Below are 25,581 nucleotides of genomic sequence, written 5' to 3'. Positions count from 1 at the left end.
GTGCGGGCAGAGATCAGAGATGGGTTTTTTTTTAATAACCATATATGGTCAGCACGTGCATAATTAAGTAGCCATGTGCTCTGTGCAGCGGCAACAAAGTAACAACAAAGACAACGGGCAGAATGATGCTTCGGCGGACCTGCCCTCGCTTTTGAGGTCGGTTGTGAGAAAAATGCCTACTGTCCAGACAACTGTGTTTTTTTTAAAGCACCCCTGCATTACATAAACACACACATACGGTATATATAGCCGCACATATAGGCTATAGCCTATCAGTGATCATAATAATGATGATAAGAGAAAATGCATTGTTCACTAAAACTGCACGTTGGCATCCTGAAATAAAATCTTTGCTTACAGTGAGAGCTGCTCTACTAAGTGAACTATACCTTTCTTGCGTTACTAATGTTATTGTGTCTCGAGTGTTTCAGAGTCGGCCGGCTGTAAACCAGCTGACCCCGACTGACTTTTTTTTTGCGGTCACATCAGCACGGCTGCATCTTCGGTCGCGGCTGCTGTGGCATTAGCCCATATTGCCCTATGGCCAGTCCGTCCCTGTCACTGGTTGTTTGTGTTGTCTGTCAAAACATGGATGAATGAAACCTATATCCACACCTCTTGTAGCCTATTTCTATCGAGGGAAAGTTATTTCAGGATATCCTGTTTTATCGCCCAGCCCGAAAGTGACATAGGCTATTGCCCGTTCATTCATGAGAAATCATCCAGCTACACTCTCAGTCAAACAAGGTGGGGAATGAACACTACTGTACAGTAGTTGGCTCATTTTAAAAACACACCGGCAGCATCACCCACTGAGTTAATTAACTGCTGTGTGGAAAACCACGCTGTGGTCCTTAATCGCGGTGCAGATGGGTGTGTTTGGAGCTGACAAGAGGATCGATAAAAGAGAGTGAGACGTATAGCTGCCGTCGTTACATTTTTCTCATTGAAAAACTATACTGTATTATTATTATTATTATTATATTGCATTCCCCATTCGTGTTCACTGCTCCGTGCTGCTGTCTTATAGAGGCGATCTGCTGCTCACAGATGCCACCTGGCGGTTCTTTGGGCACATTGCAGCTTCTGGTGAAAACACAATTACTCCTCCACAAAAAATCCGCGTGAGCCTCCCGTGACTCACGCGTGAATCTCGCGTGAAACCGTCCAAATGAAACTAGTACCCACTGTACACCCATTCACATGGTGATCATCGCTCTCACCCACAAATCAAATTTAATTATTGATCAACTCATCCCAACACCAGCAATCTGTCAACACCCTGTCAACTAAGAGGTCTTCATTGGTGTGATATGTCCTGTAGAGCAGGAGTGCGTCAAAAGAGGAAAGACAACAACTGATCATCTGTAGAAATCAACATGTGGGTGCTTTAAGATCCTGCAGACAGTGAGTGTGTTGCTGTGTGTAAAGAGGAACGTGCAATAATGTGACATAGGCCATTACTGCTGGAGCAAGTGGTCAGATGGGCATTGTGCAATTATTTCATCTACTGTATATGTTCATGTAGGGCACTGTGCAATCATCTCAGGACATTGTGCAATAATTCTTTGTGCAGTAACTTCCGGACATCCGTGGGGTGTGTGTGTAGAGTTTTAGGAGGTGATATGGTAATGTGTTATGTTGAGCAGATGTTGTTTGTATTCTTAAATGTTGATTGTTTATGTCTGTATATTTGTGACGCCTGGAGTCTCTTGTCTGTCCAAAATGAACTTCTCCCAAGGGAGACAATAGAGACTCATCTCATCTTATATTATGACTGGGTATGTCAATAATTAATCAATTATCCATTAACTGCCATTAGAATATGTGTATATAAAATATTATCCAAAGACATGCAAGGTTTTACTTTTTCTTGGAGATTTGTTAGGAAAAATGCTGAATTCTTATTATCATCATTATTACTGTTATCATTAGGGCTGTGTTTAAAGAATCAATTTTCCAGTTCATATTGATCTTCATTTGAAAGATCTGTCATCGATTCATAAAATCCGTAAATCAATCTTTTACTGTAGAGTTGCACTGTTTACTTCTGGAGTGGGTCATGTTAAACGAATGTGCATTATTCTGCTTTTGGGTCAATTTATTGTTAACACAGGGGTTAGAGAGTTCCATATTTATACAGTTTGCAGAATTAGTTCTGTGGAAATCTCTTTCATAACCAAGCAAAATTGGTTATAAAACTGAAATATCCTAAGGATAATTTTGTACACTTCGATTTTATTTTATTTTTGCATTCTTGTACGTATCATTGGTGCATGCTGTGATTGATATATACCCATACTCAATTCAATTTATTAAGGATAGCCCCTTGAGATTTCGTTTAGTTTTCGAGGAGGTCCAACACAGATACATAAAAAAAAAAATTGGAATGGATATTCAGCACCACACATTTGTTATATTGAGAAAACTTAAATAAACAGATCTTGAAATAGAAAACTGAAATATCTCTAAATGAATCGGTATCAGATTGAATCAATCCAGTGAATCAGTAGCAATACTCAGCGCTAGTTATCATCGTCACCATGACACGACACAATGAGCTGGTTGGTCCATCTTACCTATGATCATGGCCATGGCGCTGCTGTTGCACTGGCCCAGTGCCGACAGGATCTGGCTCATTATCTGCTGATTGGCCAGTACCAGGTCGGCCACCCCGGCCGGAGGACCCTGGCTGGACGCCGACCCTCCGCTCACGCTTTCTTTGCTGCCGCAGACCTTCTCCTCGTCGGACACGCTGCTGTCGGCCGCCCCGCTGCAGGCCGGCGGCAGCCGCCCGCTGAACTCTCTGTCTCCGGACAGAGGCAGCTGCACCAGGACGTTGACCAGCTTGAGGAGGTCAAACATCAGCTGGTCGCGCGTGGTCTCTCCGCACACGGCCTTCGCGTCTCCCGGACGAATGATGTTGGCGAACAGGCCGCCGAAACAAGCGCGGGCGCCCACGGAGCTGTCGGAGCCGCTGCGGGACACCACCTTATCAGAGCAGGTAATGTAGTGGTGGACCAGGAAGGTGATGGACTCGATGACGGCCGAGATGGTGGCCACCGACACCACCTCGAAGTTCTGCTCCAGAGTGAACTCCAGAAGCTTCACCTGAGCATCCAGCGGACCCTGACCCGACTGGAACGGACCCCTGCAAGTTCAACAACAACCGTTAGTTCCCCGAGGACACTTCTCCTCACTAATCGTGCGGCAGTGGTAGACTACCTCTCGGTGGACAGGATGTGCATGAGTTTCAGCAGGAACTCGCTGAACATCTGGGGACAGGTGGAGGACAGGTGGACCTGCAGGCGGCTCAGGAACTCGTGCATGGCCTGGGTGGCGGTGGGTCCCACCTGGGAGGTGTGCTGGCTGGTCCCGTTGGTGCTGCTGCCGGACAGGAAGCGCACCAGGACGTGGACCAGGGTGGGGTCAGACACCATCTGCTGAGCGGTGCTTTCCTGAGAACTCATCCCACTGCTGGAGGCTGCAAGTTCACACCAGGTTCAGACACATTGATGAACATAAGAGGAAAGATCTACTTGACAAGTTAGACATCCTGGTTATGTCTTGTAACTTTATGTCACTTTGCTGTGCTCATGGAGTTTTGAGCAGGGAACATTTAGCGCATCAGCTGTAGACAGAACAATCAAGAATGCTTCTGATTTCTTTGACCAGAAAGTTTATAATACATGATGGAGAGAATTACATTCAAACTAAAGAACCAAGCTGATATTTTTGAAGAAAAATTGGTCAAAATGGATCACCTCTGTGACAACTATAAGACCTGATTTTGTATCAATGGCAATAGAATAGTAAGGTCAAACCCTCTCTATTTCCAACAGTAGAATATCTATATTTAAAAGGCTTTATTTCAGCATGGATTGATTAAAAACTTGGAAGATGACTTGATGAAGGCCTGTGGTTTTTAATAAGTTAAGTGTAATGAGTTTAGTAAGTTTTTAATCTAAGGCCATGCTAAAATAAAGGCTTTTATTATTTCAATCTCGAGAGGGCCTCAGTTTCTGCTACCAACTTTTGCAATGGGATCCCCACATTGAAGGGGATCTCATTGCAAATCCTTTTTCTTCCTATTTTACAGGTAAGTGTATTTTTTGGGCTTTTTGCCTTTACTTGATAGGATAGTGGGGAGACAGGAAATGGGGAGGCAGAGAGAGGGGGAACAACATGCAGCAAAGGGCCACCAGATTCGGGAACCATCCCCATGTTTTGTTATGTTGTGTTATTTTATGTTATATTATGTTTTGTGTCTTGTGCCCAGTTTGTACATATGTAATGTTTTGCATACTAAAATAATATTAACAAAAAATAATAATTAAAAAAAGAATGATTTTGATTTCCAAAGGAAGAAGTGAATAATAAAAACATTCCCAACATCACAAAACACCCTGATAAAGTATCTCGGAGGACTTGATTCATCTGTCATACTGCAACAAGTGTGTACTGACCGCAGGCAGACATGTTGGTCATCAGAGTGAGAGAGTGCAGCACCAGACACCACGTCCTCAGGGATGTGTTGGGATACCAGGCCAGCACAGACAGGAAGCTGCTGATGGATGCTGAACACACATATGCACACAGAGAACAATGTGAAGCAACATCAAACTCAGCTTCTACAGCTCCACAGCACAGGTTCAGAAGGAGTGTGTGTATGTGTGGTCCTGACCTTGGTTGAGTGGAATGGTGGGCACTCGGCTGGCGTTGAACAGAAAGATGTCTGAGCCGCTCTCTTCGTTGGAGCTGGAGCAGGTGTTGAGACTGAGCGTCAACCACAGCTGCAGCAGGGACTCCAGCTGAGACAGAGAACACACTCACTTTACAACAGTCAACAAAAACACTTTCTATCCAAAATCCAGCGCAGGATAGTTTCAACAGTTATGGACGAGGTTTTCTGTTTTTGAGGCGGACCAAGTGGGTTTAATGTGATGGAAAGAGTTAAAAGGAATGGGTTCAATTAATTCACCAAAGTTAGAGATTCTGGTGTTTGTATGTGTTATCAGCAGTTTTAGTCGACTTATCGTGGAATCTTGTTGTTTTTCCCTCATTGATTCATGATCTCATGTGTCTTTTTCAGCTAAAACACCCAAGTAAACACATTTAATTCTTCGGTTGTCATTAGATAACAACAACAGGATTCTCCCCATCCATCCTGTGCGTCAACTTTTCAGGGTCACCCCTACAAATTACAGTTGTAATGAATTACACTACACTACAGCTAGAAGGAGAACAGTTGACAGACCTGCGTCTACCAAAGCAAACCACACACACAGTGGCTGTAAAACAACAGTGCTGATGTTGCAGAGTGTAGACCTCAATCCAGTCCACAAGAGAACTGCTGCTCACTGTAGGTCCACATGAGACTTGTACTGATTGTGAAGGTGAGAAATGGGATGAATCCACATAGCTTCAGGGATAAAGTTGGTTCCTCCAGACATGTTTCCACTGAATGTATTAAATGTGGGTTATTTTTTCAAGTGGGGCCAGACCTGTACGTGGTGGACCTGCAGCATGGAGAAGAGCTTATTGAAGCAGGCGCTCAGCATGGGGATGGACGAGGGCTGGATGATGAGGCTGCTGCCTGGAGGAGATCCTCCTCCATGGAGCGCTCTCAGCAGGGAGTCATCAGTCCCATTGGAGGCCTGGCTCACTGGAAGGCAGAGGGCAAACGGGTTCAGTTCAGAGCTTTATTGTCCACGGGACATTTCATTTGCAGTGACAGTGCAACTAACACAACAATGTCACAGTGTACAGCACAACCAAACTTGATTAGAACAATCTTAAAGGAATCCTAAAAGAACAGAAGTATCAAAAGAGTAAAAAGATTATATAAAAGATGATTGTGCAAATTGATGCCCTAGCTTAAGGTATCTTATATTGGTAGAGAAATTAATTCCTCCAACAATGGGTGATCAGAGCAAGACAGGATGGACTTGTCTGTCAAAGATCTCAAAGAGACAGAGCTGCTGCATGCCAATTATCTTTCTGGCTTCTCTCACAGACGATTTTTGTTTTTAACCGACAGGTTTCCATAAAATGAAATTTAGCAAAAAGTTCAAACTGACTCGATAAAAGATCTATAGAACAAAACCGTTAAGGTCTTAAGATTTTAGTCTGCGTAGAATGTCTCATCTTTGCAGGCCCGTTTGTATTGAAGTATTGAGGTCATGTGTCAAGTTTTTTATCAATAATTGTCCACAAGTATTTGTATGAATCAACCACTGCTGTACAGTTGATAATGGTTGGGTGAGCTGTTTGTGGTGTTTTCCTCAAATAACTGACCATGTCCTTAGTTTTTTTGAACATTTAACTGGAGGAAACGCTGTGACACCACTCCACAAAGCCAGGCTCACATTATTAGATCAGAGAGAACATTTTGTCTACAGATTGAAGAACAGACGAGCAGCGCCGGTGTAATCTGGTTACCTGTGGTGGAGCTGGAGGTGAGGGCTTGTAGGATGGAGTCAGCCTGGAGAGTTGCCATCATTTTGAGCATTAGCTCAGCCTGCTGCTCCAGGCCCACTTCTAGCCGGGCATCCAGAGCTGCACAACATAGAGGTCATACAGAAGGACATGAGAATGTGCACAGCAGAGGAGAACGTGATGCGTGTGTGTAAATCTCAGGCTCCTCTCACCTTGTGACACAGACACTGACAGACTCTGTGATCCTGGCTTCTCTGCTGCAACTGGAGGTTTGGACACGGGGATACCAACCCCTCCGATGTACGGGTTGTACCCGTATGTGCCATAATCAGCACCCCAGTAGTCATACCAGGTGCTGCTTATGGGCTGAGAACAGACAGGAGAAGGAGGGGGTGGGAAACAGAGGATTACAGTCATTCTACTGTGAACGCCAAGTTTACATCTCAAAAAAAAAGTGACATTATCTCACTCCTCCTAGAGGGGTAGAGTCAGGTTCAGTTTAATTTGATTCAAAATGTGGCCGAGCTGTAGGTTTAGCATTCAGCTACAATTTTTGAGTACAACAAAGATGAAAATACTTTTTACTAAGTCAAAACTATTGAATATGACTATTCCTAATGAAGTCATTAACTTTTTTTTAAATAACAGACTTTTTCATATAATATTCTACTTTTTCCTTAAATTCTCTATTATCCCAATGAAAAATATTCATGTTTTCTACATTTAATAAAAGACAGAGACAAACAGAAAAGAAGAATAGAAGATGATCAACATACCTTAAACACTTTGGCAGCGAGTGGATCTTTTTCCAAATCAATATCTAAAGGATCAATATCAACATCCATCAGGTCTTGTAGCAAGTCAAAGTCTATGTCTTTATCTTTTTCCAAAGATGACAGAGGTGGAGCACCTTTGGATAATGAAAACAGCTTTAATATTGCCAAGCAAGCACACTAGATCCATATACAAGCAAGAAACATTCTAAGCACTTCACTGGGCAATTTTAACGCCGATCAACATATATTAGCTTATATGCTCTTATTCTGGAGGGACAGTCCAGACCAGAGTCCTGCATCGGTTCGGATCCCCGCGGGTATCCGACGGGTACCCCGCAAAAACGGTGTTCAACGGGTGGATAAGCTGTCTTGTGAAAATTCACGGGTCGGGCACGGGCGGAACTCAAATGAACGCGGGTGGGTACGCGGGTGTATGTGTAGGCCTACAGAGGAAAACTCACGCGCAGCTGCATGAACCAGCGTAGCAAATCATTTTTTTTATCACTCACGGCAACAACAGAGCAGCATCTTGATGTAAATAAACGATCTTTGGCCGCTCGTGTGACCGCTCACAGCTTTCCCTGGAGTTTAGCGGTCATGGCTTGACTTCTCGGCTTCTGGGTAAGCTACAAACACACCGATGGGATCAATGTAAAGGCTGAAGTGTCCTGCTTTCATTAAAAAAAGAATTACGTCGCTATCATTCTCCGTTCCGGAAATAGCCGTGAAAGAGTACGGCTCCCCCCTCTCTCTCTTTTCTTTTTTCTTTTTTCTAAAGAGTACGGCTGTACCTCCGTTATCCCCGGTGATGACGGCGATCTAACAGGCAGCGGGTCGGGCAGCGGGTCTTAATATTGACGGGCGGGTCGGATCCGGGTTGTAGTCAGAAATAATCACGGGTGGCGGGTCGGGACACGGGCTTAAAAACCAACGGGTCGGGCGGGCGCGGGTTTCCAAAATTGGACCCGTGCAGGACTCTGGTCCAGACATATGACACAGTAGCTACTAAAGTCAGTGTGACCAAGCTGAACAAGCATCAGGTTTCTCCAGTGGAGTGTTAATAACACTATTATCAACTATGCCACAGCAAAATACACTATGACACTATTACCTCTAATTTACCCTGAAAGACACAACATGAAAAAAGAACATCCAACAGTTTGAATTGTGATGACAGACAATGTGAGTTCATATCAACATGTGTGTGTGTTTGTGTGTGTGTGTGTGTGTGTGTGTGTGTGTGTGTGTGTGTGTGTGTGTGTGTGTGTGTTACTAGGACGGACGGGGCTACCCACGCACTTTGGAATACTGAGGAGGTCGCGGTTGTACCTGCGATTATATCAGGTACCAGGGCCTCATCAATGCTCTCTACCAGGGGGATGGGTGCCGGCTGGGGCAGGGAGTCGTCTGAATCAGCCCCCGCTGAGGAGGACGACGCCCCAGCCTCCTCACCCACCGCCACGTCCTCCATGACGTCCAGCGAGCCCGGAGACAGCAGTTCACCTGAGACGATGACAAAGTGACACTGAAGCCTTCGTCTATAGCAAGCAGTCTACTATATACATCTATCTATCTATCTATCTATCTATCTATCTATCTATTTAAAGATTCTCATCAATAGCAGCTATGTTGATGTTATAGGGGAAAACAGGGGGGTCCTCATATGGAGCCTTGGGGCACACCACATGTAAATTAGTTAGCAATGGGGTAGACTGTTTTATTTAATCAACTGAACTTTTTATAATATTGATCAGTATTGTACTATACAACACAATAAATAGTGCAAAGTTCACTTTTAATCACTTGCTCTGTTCAACCAATCACTGGAACCATCAATTTACTGCTCTTTTATTTTGAAAAATGATTTGTTGTCACCCAAATAACTGCAGATTACGGTAATCTTCTGGTGATCACATAACTGACTGCACTTCTGTATTGCACATATTGTATAATGTAAATAATATTTATATTTATATATCATTCCATACCCTGTACTTCTGCATATTTATATCATGTTATCGTATCTAATCTAATTATGCACTTCTGATTAGATGCAAACTGCATTTCGTTGCTTTTTACCTGTGACATGTGCATTTTTTTAGTATTTTTTATTAGACTTAGTCTTTCTTTATTGTCATTACACAAAAAAACAGTGATTGTTTTGGCAAGAAAATGTCGTTGCTTGGCTTCCGGAGAACACAGAATTATATATTTATTATTTTTTTACTCCTTTAATTGATAGGAGGGTAAGAGAGATAGGAAATAGGGAAACAGAGAGGGGGAATGACATGCAGCAAAGGGCCGCCGCCGGACTCGAACCGCGGCAGGCTGCAGAGAGGACTATAGCCTCTGTATATGAGGCACCTGCTCAACCCAGTGAGCTGTACGACGATCTAATTTATCAACATCAAGTAGAAGAGGACATTGAAATGCAAACAGTTTGTATCAGACTCAAAAACCAGTCAGAGAATTACGTAACACTAAACCACAGGAGGACAAACCGTACCTGCCAGGATGTCCTGTAGCATACACGTGAGGGAATACTGTGCCCATGCGCCCCCCCAGGAGATGTCCCCTCGGTTGAAATCTGTCCCAACAAGCAGCAACAGCAGGCGCTCCAGCTGGTGCTCAGACACCACCTCACACAGGTGGATTGTGGGTCTTGTGGCGTTGGCTATCCTAGCAAGGACCTGAGTGGGTGGGAGCAGAAGAAATCAGTACATGAGTGTCTGCGGTGAGGACACACTCCTGCGTGTGGATGCGTCAGATACTGTACCTTGCAGACAAAGAGCAGCAGGTCAGCGTGGCAGGTGAAGTCCATGGAGAGCAGGAAGAGGGCCAGCTTCTGCACCACGGAGATGCAGCGCTCGTGGGACAGCGTGAAGGGCAGGGGTTCGACTTCTGGGGCTTCTTTGGCTGTTGGGGACTCAGTGTCTAGTGTGGAGCGGGGCCATTCGGCCGTCCGCCGCAGACGGATCAGGTCTTTAAAGTGCTGGAAAAGAAAGGGTGGGTCAACAAATCAGTATGCTCTGCTAGATACAACACTATTCCAATGCTATAAAAACAAATACCATACACAACAATCTTTCTGTAATAGATATACAGACTTTTCTGAGTGGATGGTATTTATTTTAATTATTCTGTATTTTATTTTTTTTAGGTGCTATTTAGATTTAGATTTGATTCTGATATTTGATACCATCATCAGGAGTCCGCTGGCAGGGAGAAGGTGGGTGGGTAAAATTTGATCAGAACAAAGCAGGGATGTCACGATTATTGTCAGAGAAATAATCACGGTGTTACGATTATCACGATTATTATGAATTCATTAATTTTACAACACTATGAATGTGTAAAATCAAATATAGTCAAAATATAATTATATTACTCATTGTTTACACAAAATATTTAAAGTATCTATTAATAGATGACCAATTATTAATCCCCCAGGGGAAGCGTTTGAAATAAATTGTCATCTATACCAAATGTTTACGTTTATTTTAATCGTTTTTTTGTTTTGTTTTGTTTTTTAAATACAATCTTAATCTTAATTAATTAATTGTGGATTTTAATACCACAAGTAATTGTGACATCCCTAGAACAAAGTCAACCATCATCTTGTCTCTGTGTTTTGTGATGTGCAGAGAAACTGAAAAACTTAAAAAATAAATAAATAAATTTTTTAAAAAAAAGAAAAAAAAGGAAAAGAAAAGAAAAAAAAAAAAGTGTGATGAGCTGCTCACCTTGGACGTGGCTTGCTTGAGCTTGGCCTGTTCGACCAGCAGTTTGTAGGAGGAGCCTTTGTTGCTCTGGATCTTCTCCTTCTCGATCTGCTCCACCAAAGCTTTCTGTTTTGCTTTCAATAGATTCAACTGCTACAATAAAAAGGGCACGATAAATGCAGGCACTGCAGCAGCAATGCAGATCAAACAAAGACAAGAAAACATATTTCTGTAACACTAATATCACACTTTTTGATACATTCTCCTTGGACCTTGGTTGTTTCTGTTCATCTAAGTACATATTAGTGATTGTGTGTGTGTGTGTGTGTGTGTGTGTGTGTGTGTGTGTGTGTGTGTGTGTGTGTGCTGGAATGAGACACGTTTACCTGCTTGTGGTGGACGAGCTGCTTGCGGATCTTGCGGGAGTAGAGTCTGTCCAGGCTGCTGCTGCTTTTAGCCGACCTGCTGGAGTTCTGAGACTGGAGGCTGTTATTGATGAAGCTCCACTGAATACCTGAAGGAGCAGCAGCAACAACACAACACACATCACTTCACTGCTGTGGGTTAGATCACACAGAGACACTGGATGATACATAGACGGATGATGGAGTTGTGCCAGACTAAGCTGTAGTGTATTGTATGTGAGTCATACAACAGATTTTCAATGAGCCTATTGAGTGAAGATGGGATCAATACTTTTATTCTCCTCTTCATTTGAAAAACTTAAAGTTTGTGCTGTGAAATAACTTTTTCAACCCGTTTACACCTGGCATTAACATGCGTCTCGTATCCAGGTTCTATCTGGATACAATTTGACCTGATAGCATTTACACCTGGTATTAAAATGTGTCTCCAATGTCCACATTGAGATCCAATCACATATTTGCGCAGGGAAACCAAAAATCGTAACATCCCTAACCAAAAAAGAAAAAAAAATAGTAGAAGAAAAAGAGAAAATGGTAGCCATCTGTGAAGTTGCGCTATTGTATGCACTTTTTTTTTTTTGCTTTTTGAAGCGGTGGAAGAAGACGTCTTCAATATCTTGAACGTTGACAAAAAGTTCAAGGTGTGTTGTAGGGTTGCATGCAGATACAGGACACAGGACAATGCCAGGTGTAAACGGGGTGTTTTAAACTGTAGGTGGTTTACCTGTGAATGATCTCTCCCTCTCTTTTCCGCCAAGGTGCTTCTTTGCGCCTGAGGCTTCGTCTTCTATACTGGCCACATAGTCCAGCAGTCTAGAAACCAGCATCACCACCCAGCTGATCATGGGGATATCCAGAACACCTAGAAACACACACACACACACACACACACACACACACACACACACACACACACACACACACACACACACACACACACAATAAATAACCTGACATGTGCACATTCAGAGACACTGTGTAACTGTCTTTCCTCCTCCGGTGGTGGTTTCTTTACCCTCAGTCCTGCGCTGGGCTGCAGCTTGTGGCTGCTGCAGGGGAGACAGCAGGCTGTCCAGCAGGTTCAGGAGCCCCTCCAACACGCCGCTGTTACTCAGGGATCTTTGGCCAATGCAGGACAGGAGCATGAACACCCTGGGATGGAGAGAGGAGGAAAATACTGTACTTAGTAACCTGAGATCCACCTGTGTCTCAGGTGTTTGTATGAGAACATCCTGTCCACACAGCTCCTGCAGGACTGAGTCTGTGAAGCTGCATGGAGAGGCAGCAGTGGAGAGTCAGTGAAGCAGACATAAAATCATCTCAGTGGAGTGATAGATTTGCCCTTGTCAATCAGAGACAGAAGAATCATTGATGAGAGTGTTTGGTTGAGTTTTTTGGCACTGAGGATGAAGACAGGCTGTCATCTGGGAATATATATGATGTTTTTACTTTTTATCACCATGAAGTTCTCATATCTAATTAAAGTAGCAGGACACACTGCCCTTGCTTTGATGTAATCCCTAGTTCAGCTGTGGTTTTCTGTGGTTACTGATGGTAACAGAGTTTCTTATGGCTTCAAGACAAAGTGAAACAGATTAAACTCTTGATGTGAAGCATTTTGGGTTTTTATCTTACTTAAGGGCTTGAATGATGAACTATCTCTTAATATGTAGCTATGATATGTTGGCTGTCAGATTGTCTATTTGTGGATTATATGAAGTACTTAATTGTATCTTTTTTGGCTATGTATTTTTCTTACTCTGCCTCTTCTCGCGTCCTGTTTAGGGGATCTGATTTGTAAATATATATTTCTTACTATGGCACCTCAGCTTTTGAATGATCTGTTATCTGAAGCTACATTCAGCTCTATTGTCTATTCATGTTGCTGACAGATAGTGCCATGCAGTGATTTTATGTTACTCATCTCAATTAATGACGTCATCTTTTGTGACATCTGATTGGTCCATGTGCATCATCCAGTCTATTTAAAGGGATATTTCTACATTTTGGCAAATTCCCCCATTGCCATAATCCCTATAGTCATAGCAGTAGGTTCATTACTAATAGAGAAACTGATGGAGTACACAACTATATTACACAAGTCAAAATACAGTCATTCCTTAACAAATATGACTCCAATACAAGTGTCAAGTGACTCATTACCTCATGGTTATGTATCAAATCTGTATAATGTTGTTACTGTGTTGTGACTACATGGAGTCCAGGGCCCGTACCTGTCCTGGGGGAAGATGAGCAGTTGCTCAGAGTTGTAGAGCTCCTGCAGGACGTTAGAGAGGAACTGGCCCCACCAGCGCTCTCCTCCACACAGCTGCACCAGCAGCAGGCCGGCGTGAAGACGGATCTTGGGCGTCCCGCTGATGCAGAGGTGTTTGAAGAGCTCCTCGCAGGCCTGGGCGTGGAAGGTGCTCTGGAGCACCGAGGGCACAGAGTGGCCTGTGAACATGCAGAAGCACCACAGGATTAAGTATGAGCTGTGTTACTTAGGATGCATCCGCCAATAACTGTTTCAAATCATCCAAACCGACTGTAACCCTGTCATCTACATTATGTAACACTGTATATCTGCTGATGTGTGTCCTTCTTCCTGCTTCCTGCTCACCGTTGTTGGAGTGCAACAGGCTGAGCAGTGTGTCCAGCAGGTAGCGGATGATGGTCCTCAGCTGCTCCGTGGAGGAGTTGTGAACCATCTCCTGGGACTCCACGGCCCCGGATGTGGGGAGCGACTTGCGGCCGGCGCCCAGGGACACGCGGAGCCGCTGGACAGCGTGGTGAGCCAGGTTGAGCTGCAGCTGCAGCTGGATGCAGTCCTGGTAGGCTGAGAACACACGCTGGTCCTCCTCCACCACCTTGTCTGGCTTTCGTAGGAAATACTGGGCGTTGTTGGCGCTGTTGAGAGGCGGCAGGTCGATGTTCTGGAGAAGCGTCTCCAGTCGATGGCATGCCAGATTATACCTGGAAGAAGAAAAGGAGAGGGAAGATAAAAAACACATCCTCTGGTCTTGTTATCACCACACATATCTTGTGTTATTTGTCTTTACACAATAAAAAAAACAAAACTTAATTAATCTTTTCACACACCTCACAAAGCAGATTTCCAATGCTAAAACCTGATCCTGTGCCCAGATCAGTTTTAAATCTTCTCCTGCTTTTTTAACACTTTGTACGAGTCGACAGAAGGACAGCAGTTATATCGATCTACAAGTCAAATCAGCATTCTGTCTTAGTAGAATGATGCTACTAATCCACTGCCACCAAAGTGCATCTGTCTTATTCCACACTCCACACTTCCAAACACAGTGAGCAACACTGTTGCACACATGAATTCCCTGTCACTTCATCCCATTTGAGTTAAGTTTCTAAAAAAAAAATAATAATAAAAAAAAAAGCTGGTTGGTCACCCAAGTGTGTAAGGGTTAGTTCCTATCATGTTCTGCTAAAAAAATCTCAAAAATGTTGGCAGCCAACAACCAACCATGTAACAATGTAGAGGCTAAATAACGACAAAAATTCAGGCAGAAGAAGCTCGATTGTTTTGTTTTGTTTTGTTTTGTTTGATAAGGAGAGATGACTTGTCAATTCATCATGTGTTTCTTAACTCTATTTCCTCTAAATGCTTTCTTAATCACCGCTGTTCTCCGTTCTGGATCTCTAGTTTTTCTCTTCACTAAAACTGTACAGTCTGCAAAATGATTTGTCAGCTGACTTGTAATTCTTTTGCAGCCCACCAGAGGACTACGCCTACAACTCAGTCACTTAGTCAGTGACATTGGTGGTACATTACTGATGCCTCATACGTCTTACCTGCACTGGATGTCCTCCTGCAGCGCCACCATCATGGTCAAATGCTGATCTATGTCTGGCTGACTGGCAGCCTCACTCTCTCCCCGCAGAGGATCATGCATCAGCTTCAGCTCGCTCTCCCACGGCAGGATGTAGGTGTGGCCATAGTAGAAGCCCAGTGGGATCTTTGCCCGAGCGTTGGTGCTGCCGTAGCGACCGATCACAGTGATCTGATGGGTAAACGATGGAAATATGTCATTGTGGTAAAATGAAGTAAAGCTGGAAAAAACAACACCATCATGTGGTTGAGCATCCTGGAGACAGACCTTCATGAAGCGGCAGACGGGGGGCGGCAGCAGGTCGTGGAGGATGAGAGAGTGGGTGCTGATGTCGGTCGCCACCACCAGCCGGCGGCCGTCCACCTCTTCGCCCAGCGTCCAGATGTCCATGGACAGAGAAGCCAGGTCTCCGCAGGTCGGGATCAGAACGTCGGTCAACAGGACAGGACGACCGAAGTCCAACGTCACAAAGCGCCGAGCTCCTGGGAGGAAGACAGATGGACACTTAGTTTTCTCTGATTCAGCATGTACATCCCTGAGTCGGTCCACATTCCCAGTCTGAAACACTGTCACATACCTGAGTGCATCCGCTCTATGATGATGGACTGATGAGGAGGAGGCTGCAGGAAGTGAGATGCCTGGGAGATGGCCAAAGCCAGACCACTGCCAATGGGACTCTGGATCACAAACAAAACAATATTTCAACATACTTGGAATGTCACAACACTCCACTCTTTATGTCCTTTTCCTTCCACACTGTGAGGAACACCCTGTAGTGGTCACCACTTGTTGGCATTTTATGCTTTTGTTTAGAATTTTTGTTTTACTTTATTTCCATATTTTACTTTTTAATGATCATTGGCTTTGAAGGAAGACCAGCTTGTCTTGGTGTCTACAAGGTTTACATCAGGGGTCTTCAACGTTTTCCAGGCCAAGGACCCCCAAACTGATGGAGAGATGGAGCGGGGACCCCTTACTTATATATTGTATAAAATTGTGTTGTAGTGCCATATGCCAAAAGTGCCATATTCTGGACTATAAATCACACTTTTTTTAGGAGTTTGGCTGGTAATGGGACTCCTATATTTCGAAGGGACTTACATAAAAAATATATACTATGCCATGTCATCTATGATCACAACAGGTCACAACTACGCTGATTCTGAGAACATTTACACCGGGCCCGCCGTGTCATGTCTTGGTTTCAGTGACGGCCTGACGCTGCTTCATTGTTGCTGCGCTATGAGCAGACGTGGCGACACGCGTTAATGTCACTGTCGTATGAGTGTGTATGGAGAATGAAAACTAAAGTCCCATCCTTGTGTAGCCGACGGTTCAGGGACCAAGTGTCACAGCACCACTGATAGCGGTGTGTATGTGTGTGTGTGTGTGTGTGTGTGTGTGTGTGTGTGTGTGTGTGTGTGTGTGTGTGTGCGCGCCCACGATCGGGCTGATTTTAGAGGGGGTGGGGGGGAGTGAGCGAGAGAGAGTGAGAGAGAGACGGTGCGTCGTGTTTGTATCGGATAGAATACAAAGGCTCACCTGACACCTAGGGCTGGGCGATAAAACGATAACGATATACAGATGTTACTGGTTCAAAATTGCGGACTTCACGCGTGGTCCACGCGAGACGGCACAAGACTCAGGCATTTTTTTTCTTTGGCGAGACAAGAGGTTTTAATGAAAAGCCTCAATGTGCCAAAACAACCACCAGGTGGCATCTGTGAGAACGGAGGACGACAGGCGGATGACTCAGTGATCTGTGCAGTAATCCACAGCTTAAACTCTAGGCTATTAAACTAGAACTAACTACTGTATACCCTGCCTAAATCACAGAAACTATTGTAGGCCTACGGAAAGTAAAATGTTAGGTGCGGTAGTTTTTTTGTGATCAAAAGTTGTATTGTGTGTTTCATGCAATAATAATATGACCTAACAACAGATGAATTCGTACATAAACAGGTCCTAAACTATGCAATGTCATAGTTTTGAAGTTTAGAGGCAAAACAGGTTGAAGTGTCAGTAGTCGCTGCAGCTGTTTCAAATGTCCCTCACGCCACCGTGCGTAGTGTTTGTGGTCACATAGCGCGATCAATATCTGTATATAAATCACCAAATTAATAGCCTAACTGTTTTGCAATGAACAACAACCGATTTGAATGAACAACATGTATTTTTAATAAACACCACATATTTTTAATGTTCGTGTTTATGACATGAATCAACAGATATTCAGCAAAGTGAGGGGAAAATGCCGAGGGTAAAATGACAATATGTTCAACTGTGTCTCCATAAACATGACTTAGGACAGGGAAATAAGTAAATGAAATGAAAATGCAGTCATCCAACAACTCGTACAGAGGAAGAAAGGCGAGTTTAATCGAAATGCGGATCTTGACAATTACGCACGGGACAAAAATATTTATTTGACCTATTTATATTGTGAGAAATTATGTGACATTTTGGCAATAACGAGTACACTAGTATGAAAATCGCTACAGTTGAACTGGTCTGGTTTTTAGCTGCTCAATCTCATTGTTTCAAAGAAAAGGGATTGATTTTTATAACGAAATGAAACGAAAACAATATTATATTGATACATTGTTGTAAAAAAATCCAAAAGAAACGAAAATGAACTAAAGAAAATAACTTTCACACACACATTAAAACAGTGCGATTGGTTGAAAGCTGATAATTAGCCATGTGCTTATAAGCTGATTGGCCGAAACCAAGAACAAAGCCGCGTGAATGGCCAATCGCCATGTGTTAACGGCCGACATGTAAATCACCTGTTTCGATGGGCGTTATATGAATAGAGATGTTAATGTGTCTCACAAGGTACTTACTTTGCACAAGAAAAACAGCCAGCTGGAAGAATGTGTTGCCTAAATCTTTTACTGTGTGGGAGATCTCCACCAACGTAGCCGGGGAGAAAGCAAGTGGGACCGTTCTGCCCAGTCTCTGAGCAGCGCACGTTTCACAGATAAGCTTCATAACGGGAGTAGCCTAATGTCAGTAGTTTCTGTTTAAAGCATGCTGTTTCAACCGCCCCTCCTCTGTGTCTCAAACGACCCGCATAGGTGGGACGTTTGAGACAAATAACAACATACGTTTAAAGTTATAAAACAGCGCGATCATCCAACATATGTGTTAAATTATAGCCTATGTAACTAAGAGAATAGACATGTGAGTTGTTGATCACATGATAAAAATGTTTGTTTACATAACGTCAAGGGCAGAGTCAAGGCAGCAGATAAATCACAAAACATCAACGCGTCCGTGAGCGCAGCGCACCTCATTTTCTCCTGTGAAGAAGAAGAGAAAAAAGAATCCCATGGTCCGACCTGACCCAGTTATTTAATGTTTAGGTTTATTTAGAAGAAGTCTGATTATGACTGCTGCTCTGGATCAGATTATTTGCTCATAATTCGGGTTATTTTCAAACAGTGGCCAAACAACAGATCAATTAATTATTATAGACTATATTTTCCATTTTTGCTAAGCGGTTTGTTCTGAATTAAATAAAAGCCTGTCCCATACAGCCGCGTGTGTTACGCCGTGTTTTGTTGATGCTATCATCTTTGCCTTGCGCAGATGATCCTTCATAATTAAAAATAAAAAGTCCAGGCCGGCTGCATGGCTGACGGTGTCACCACTCTCATTATCACTGGCTGTTTGTGTTGTCTGTCAAAAAATGGATGAATGAAACCTATCGACTTTGTATCGGCCGCGTCTTCTATCGAGGGAAAGTTATTTATCCTATGTTTTATCGCCCAGCCCCAAAGTGACACAGACCCGTTCATTCACAAGAAATCATCCAGCTGCACTCTCAAACAAGGTGCGGAGTGAGAAATCTGCGGCACTACTGCACAGTACTGTAGTTGGCTCATTTTACATGCCAGGTGATGAACCGGACTACAGCGGCGAGAGATTTATGACGTTACGTACAGTAATTCAATAATCAATATTAACTAGGGCGAGTATGGTGTCTGCTTATTTCCAGCATGTCACTGTCTGTTTACAAAATCACCATCTAGCTTATTCCTAAAGTTTGTGAAGTGTGTGTGGAGCGGTCAAGCGGACCTGCTGACAGATGTGCAGCTGACAGCCATGACATCACCAAACCTGAGCCACCAGCTGATCCTCCCTCGCGCACGTACTGAGGACGGGACAAAGTCTCCTGGATATTATTTTTTCTTTTCCTTTATTCATTTCTAACTGGCTCGTTTTGCCAGTAAAAACCATAACTTGTGAGAAAAAGAAGAGACGCAGAAAACAACAAAATGACAAAGTTATTTAGCTACATAAAGTCCAAACGTCTGTCTAAGCAGACGTTGACCTTAAGCATTGTTCCTATTATTAAAACATGAATGACAAGAATAAGAGGTGAAAAGTAGCAGCTGCAGACTGATGCGCCACAGACCTGAGTGCTCATAAACTGTTACTTCGGCTTTTACAAAGGCTGATTTTCTGCTTGATCCATGATGATTAATTTACCTACAGAAAAACTAAATGCATGGTAAAAGTAACATTACTAATATTTTAGAGATCTCAAATTCACAAATTATGTTTTCTATTATTAAAATTCTGATTAAAAATTGGGTCAGGTTGGACCACGGGCTTCTTTTATTTTTTTATTTTTGCCGTGGTCCAGCTGAGAGACTGCTCGTGAGTCCGGCTGCATCAGGTCCAGGCTTCAACACCTGGATCGGACCGGGTCGGGTCGTTGAGAACCTAGCAGTTTATAGAAACTGCTCAAACGGGCTTTAAGAGGTGTATTCACAACATTTTATTTACTTAAACCTGCAGCCAGACCAGCACAGGAGACCGGAGTATAGGGCTTTCTTTTTTTTCTCTTCTTTTTTTTGAGAAGTTACGGTAGGCATGACGGTCTGGGAGATGCTGGAGGAGGGGGATTACGCATGCATTGTGCTGGTATTACGCATCACGACCGGACACTACAAATGACTATTGCACCGACAGTGAGTGTGTAAATCTATGCCCCGTAACAACCCAACCTCCATGGCCCCCCCACCTCTAAAATGAATCCGGCGCCGCTGGTCTACTGTAGCTGCCGTCGTTACATTTTGTCATTGAAAAACTAGGCTACTATATTATTTACTGTCTGCAGCTAGTTCTCCTTTCATCCTCTTGTATTCTGTATCATGAACAGCGCCACTCCTAATCGCGGCTACATTGTGTGACGTGTCATCATTGTCCCCAAAACGTCTGAGCAGTATTTAGTACGGTGCTGCCACCTAGAGGAAAACAGTTGTGGTGAAAAGACACGCGCTCACACGATCCTGCATTGCAGGAGAAACTCCGCAATTTTGAACCAGTAACATCTGTATATCGCGATATAACTTTACTCAATAGCAATATGAAACGTGGTCGATAGAAAGTCGATAGGTTTCATTCATTCATGTTTTGAAACAGCCAATGAAAACGAGAGTTGCGCCGCGCTGAACCACTGGCTGAGCCAACCAGGTTAGATTGACACAGCACAGGAAGACTGTACACAGCACAACAACACGTGGTAATGTTTGGGCTGCTGCAGCCTGGCGTCAGCAGCGGGGCATCGCCAGTAAAAAAGAGAGAGAGAATGAGTGTTGCCTCAAAAGAAAAAATGGAGGAGAACTAGGACGAGTGGCCGCGAAAAGACGTGGTACGTCATGTTTACATTAACCCAGATTGATTGAACTCTAATACAGTAGGTGTAAACAACGCTAAACTTTAACCACGGAGACAGCAGGCAGTCGGAGCGGCTCGCCGTCACACATCAAAGGGAGCGCAGTCACGGCGTGGCCGCTCTGCTGCTGCTGCTGCTGCTGCTGCTGCTGCTGCTGCTCACACCAGAGCGACACTGTTCAGCTGTGCCGACCTAAACACTGGCCACTTGCGAAGCAAGCGCTAACCGCGGCGATTTCTCTTCCTTTTTCTTTTCCAGCCTGGTTTAGGCTGAGAATGATCGCTAATTAGACGGACCACGTCAGGTCCGGGTTTTAATGTTCACGTCCGTTTATAACTGTAGCAGCAGCAGAGAGATGGAGCAGCTCCTGTATGGGGAGCCTGGCTCTAGTCTGACCTAACTCCTGTCTGATGTAATGTTAAAGAACGCCTGAACAGCGGAGTGATAATGTCTGTAAAAAGACCCAGTGCTGTTGTACTGTATATCAGCACTCATGTATGTCTCTTGTCCAATCAAATTATTTGGTTGAAACTAACTGTATATAATACCAGTTTTATTTATCTGAAACTGTTATTAGGCTACTCATTGCTTTTATATGTTAATCATTACATCTGAAATGTTCAATTTTTGACGAAAAATAAATATTTAAATCAAAAATAACCTTCTGATATCTTCAAATCTCACTTGTGAGTATGATGGAACATTTAGGCTTGACAAAAACAGTGACTTGAGTCCTATCGTGATATATATCGATATCGACTGATATGAAAAAAATTATCGTGATAGGATTTTTTCTCATATCGCCCAGCCCTACTGACACCTATAGAAAACGAAGGACTTGTATGTAAAAACCCGATGTTAAAGGACAATTCCAGGCGAATTCAACTCAGGGGTGTATTTTCATATCATTTTAGGTCTAAAAGAATGAATCTGAAGATTTTCAGTTTAATTGCTCCTGTTTTGCGGTAGTTGCGTCTGTCCCCGCATCGCCACGGCAGCGATGAATGGGAGTGGATGTAAGTTCCGCTGTTTAGGCTGTTTCCAGCCCATAAAGCCGCAATTTTTTTCCACAGACAGCATCAGATGGCTACTCAAACATGCACCGAGAAGTTTATTTACTTCAAGCAAGCCGACATGTTTGTAAAAGTCGATCTAATTCAAAGTCTCCCGGAGTCTCGCGCGAGCCCGAAGTTGCAGTGCTGGTGTGTTCAGGCGCAGTAGGAGCTACCGCTTGTGTCATAAACACAGGAATATCAACTCTTGACTTGCTTGAAGTGTACATTTTTTTCCACAGACAGCGTCAGATGGCTACTCAAACATGCGCTGATAAGTTTTTTTTACTTGAAGCAAGTCAAGAGTTGATATTCCTGTGTTTATGACACAAACGGTAGCTTTTCCCACTGCACCTGAACACACCGAGCACGGCAACTGGGTCTCGTGCTAGACTCCGGGAGACTTTGAATTAGATCTAGTTTTACAAACATGTCGGCTTGCTTCAAGTAAATAAACTTCTCGGTGCATGTTTGAGTAGCCATCTGATGCTGTCTGTGGAAAAAAAATGCGGCTTTGAGGGATGTAAACAGCCTAAACAGCGGAACTTACATCCACTCCCATTCATTGCTGCCGTGGCGATGCGGGGACAGACGCAACTACCGCAAAACAGGAGCGATTAAACAGAAAATCTTCAGATTCATTCTTTTAGACGTAAAATGATAGGAAAATACACCCCCGAGTTGAATTTGCCTGGAATTGTCCTTTAAGCTACAGGGAACACCCCTATATTCACAATGGATCTTTTTTTCATAACTTCCATATCTTTTGTCATATTTTTTTTCCCTCAACCAAAACTTTCGCGACCCCCCTGCAGGACCAGGACCCCCTGTTGAAGACCTCTGGTTTACATTGATCCAAGAGTTGTAGTTTACTTTGTCCCACTCAGGACAGACATTTGTTTCCAATTAATTAATCTGTCCAGGGCCTACAGATGAAAAATAGCCTTTTTGGCTAAATCTGGCACAGTTACAGTAATGTTGCAGTGTCCCTGTTCAATAAACGTATAAAATAAATTAAAAATAAAAGTACTAGACACTTAGTTCTAGCTTTTACTACATACGTGTTTTTTGTATATCCCAACAATCAACACCTGATGCAGTGTCACTCTACATGTTACTAACCGGCTTGGCTTTCTGTGTGTTCTTGTGTGCAGCCAGGTTGACAGGGCCCGGGTCCATCATGGATCCAGGGAACAGGTGAGCCAGCTCTGCACTGAAGGCTGCCGACACGGCCTCGTTGGGCGGCGTGAGAGGAGGGGTCATGAAGAGCGGCGTGGTCTTGGGCGTTGGGGGGATGACGTCCGAGGGGTGGATGAAGAAACCCGGGGCCGAGGAGGGGTTGGAAGGCACGGAGTTGTGGATAGGTCCCACCCCCGAGGCGGCGGCTGCTGCTGCAGCTGCTGAGGTGGTCTGATGCAGCTTGGCCTCCAGCTTGGCCTTCTGTTCACAGCGAAGAATTTTTAATCACAAGACAAAAACTCTAGACTGGTTTTGACTGTAGTCGGAGGCAACATTAAAGGGACATATGCAAAAAAAAAATATTTTCTTATCTTGCCTCACTCCCGAGTCCATGACAAGCAGATAGACACCATCCTTCTGACTGTGCGTGCAGTAACAAGGGAGAGCCTGTATCGCCCGTAATTAGCTTAGCTCAAACGCTGGAAGTGTATAGGTAGTGTTAGCCTGCCTCCACCTAAAGTCATCAGAGAAACTCTTCAGCAACTCTAAACGGAACCGGTGGGCCGATCTTCGTCTCAGAGCTGACAAAACTCTCCGGTAAGGCATCTTGAGCGGTCAAATGCCGGTAACGGGACGAGATCGGTCAAAACGGAGGGTTCAAGCTAAGACGGCTTATTTTGGTTCAAGCTAGCTACATCGAGGGTAGGTTAGCTTCCTATTTCAAAGTAAAAGCACAAATTCTATCATCATGGTTTTCTGTATGTAAAGGGCAAGGGGTGTTTTATTTTGTGAAAGTAACCGGAAGTGCGTTGGTCACAACGGCTAGCTTGAGTAGCGCCGTATTCGTCCGAACAAAATTGTAAACAGCTGATATTTAGACAAATTAACAACACACTGCTGATCTAAACAGCTACTTTCTGGCCTAAAAATGTTTGAAATGTTGATAAAGTGATATATTTACAGAGTTTAGAGCTAAAATGAAATCAGATTCTGACTGCTGATTTCAGCTCGGGTAGGAGGCAGGCTAACACTACCTATGCACTTCCAGCATTTGCGCTAAGCTAATTAGCGGTGCACCAACTCTGCCCGTATCTCCCTTGTTACTGCACACACAGTCGAAAGGATGGTGTCTATCTGCTGGTCATGGACTCAGGAGTGAGGCAAGACAATGTTGGCATATCCCTTTAAATGTTTCAGTTCGACTCAAGCTACATAATCTATTTCAGCTGGGGCTTTGACATGCTCATCCATGGAGGTGATGAAACAATAAGTGACAGCAACATTCAAAGTCAGAGTCTTCTACTGATTCACATATTTTTACTGTTGTAAAGTACACATACATTTTAGCTTTATATTCTTGTTCTTTTCCTAAGTGAAGTTCCATTAGTGTGGGTTTAACAGGAAAGGATAATAACAGAAACAACTGAACCAGTAGCACTGATCTGAAACCTCTGGCAGTGACCTAATCTCATTTTAGGCTTTGTTAAGTTAAAAAATCATCAGACAACGGCCTGTCTCACCTGCTGCTGCAGCTTCAACAGCTGCTGCTGTTTCTCCTGCAGCACCTGCAGCTGCTGCTCTGCTGACACCATGGCGTGGGACAGTGACTGCAGCGCCACCTGTGCCGCAGAGCTCAGCGCCGTAGAAGCTTCACCGACCGCTCCCGTCGACAGGCCGCCCACCGCCGGGGTCACGCCAAACGTACTCACTGTGGATTAACATCAGAGGTTTAGACGGTGACCAGTTCATACAGTGAAACCTGATTTAAAAAGAGTAAATGAGAGACGACTGGTATTTACCAGTGAACATGCTGGCGTCGTCTCGTTCCACGCGTGTGCCATCGCTGGTAGAGATACAAGTAAAGTGCAAAGGCTCCACCTCCAGGAGTCCTGTCAGCGCCGTGAAGCTGCCCTCTGCTGCAGCACAGCTGCTCACCTTGCCATTTCCTGTCGGACAACAAAACACCATGTAAAGTTAGAATAAGGGCTGCCCCCAAATAGTTGACAAGGAAGTCATTAGTCAACCTAGATTTCATTAGTTGATTGTTTGCAGCAAAAAAGAAACATTTGGAGTGACGTGTCTTGTCTTATTTAACTGTGCATGAAAGGCTAGAGAGCTTTTAATTTGAAGGGCCAGATACAGGAAGTCATGACACTCAATCAATGTCAGTTTCTTTTATTTTTCTCACGGCAGGTCTGCGATACCGCAGATGTTAGACATTTTGAGAAGAAAAAGGACGACCACAAGAAGGTGACATTCAAACTGCAAACAGACCTTCACTATCATTCGACAACGACGAACATGATGTATCATCTGAAACATGTAGTTTTAAAGTCTGTATTTTTGTTTTGTTACAAAGTTATTACATCAAGTTCATAAGATGTGTGATGGGTTGAAATAAATAATCAGAATGTCCCGACAGTCAGTCTCCTTGCTGATT

At 43.8% G+C, this 25,581-nt stretch overlaps 1 protein-coding gene across 12 annotated transcripts in view; it reads right to left on the bottom strand.

The window, feature by feature from the left end:
- Window positions 1–25,581, bottom strand: part of birc6 (baculoviral IAP repeat containing 6) — a 169,842-nt gene that overhangs the window by 100,065 nt on the left and 44,196 nt on the right. For 2 of the 12 annotated variants that reach the window (XM_085800868.1, XM_085800872.1), the window contains exons 23-45: window positions 24,941–25,087; window positions 24,662–24,849; window positions 23,085–23,402; window positions 15,799–15,898; window positions 15,489–15,703; window positions 15,184–15,392; window positions 13,982–14,334; window positions 13,596–13,815; window positions 12,377–12,513; window positions 12,086–12,223; window positions 11,323–11,450; window positions 10,958–11,089; window positions 9,991–10,206; window positions 9,721–9,904; window positions 8,514–8,717; window positions 7,215–7,348; window positions 6,651–6,804; window positions 6,442–6,558; window positions 5,505–5,665; window positions 4,685–4,811; window positions 4,467–4,577; window positions 3,226–3,484; window positions 2,580–3,151 (exon numbers count right to left, since the gene is read on the bottom strand). In XM_085800868.1, the coding sequence (XP_085656994.1) occupies window positions 2,580–3,151; window positions 3,226–3,484; window positions 4,467–4,577; window positions 4,685–4,811; window positions 5,505–5,665; window positions 6,442–6,558; window positions 6,651–6,804; window positions 7,215–7,348; window positions 8,514–8,717; window positions 9,721–9,904; window positions 9,991–10,206; window positions 10,958–11,089; window positions 11,323–11,450; window positions 12,086–12,223; window positions 12,377–12,513; window positions 13,596–13,815; window positions 13,982–14,334; window positions 15,184–15,392; window positions 15,489–15,703; window positions 15,799–15,898; window positions 23,085–23,402; window positions 24,662–24,849; window positions 24,941–25,087 (4,524 nt within the window). The remainder of the gene's footprint in view (window positions 1–2,579; window positions 3,152–3,225; window positions 3,485–4,466; window positions 4,578–4,684; window positions 4,812–5,504; window positions 5,666–6,441; window positions 6,559–6,650; window positions 6,805–7,214; window positions 7,349–8,513; window positions 8,718–9,720; window positions 9,905–9,990; window positions 10,207–10,957; window positions 11,090–11,322; window positions 11,451–12,085; window positions 12,224–12,376; window positions 12,514–13,595; window positions 13,816–13,981; window positions 14,335–15,183; window positions 15,393–15,488; window positions 15,704–15,798; window positions 15,899–23,084; window positions 23,403–24,661; window positions 24,850–24,940; window positions 25,088–25,581) is intronic. The other 10 variants (XM_085800873.1, XM_085800875.1, XM_085800879.1 and 7 more) reach the window with 7 other exon arrangements.

Source organism: Trachurus japonicus, chromosome 15, assembly GCF_045865225.1.
Source record: "Trachurus japonicus isolate A0001 chromosome 15, Traja_1.0".
NCBI classification, from domain to species: Eukaryota; Metazoa; Chordata; class Actinopteri; order Carangiformes; family Carangidae; genus Trachurus; species Trachurus japonicus.
This window is presented reverse-complemented; position numbering and strand designations above follow the sequence as displayed.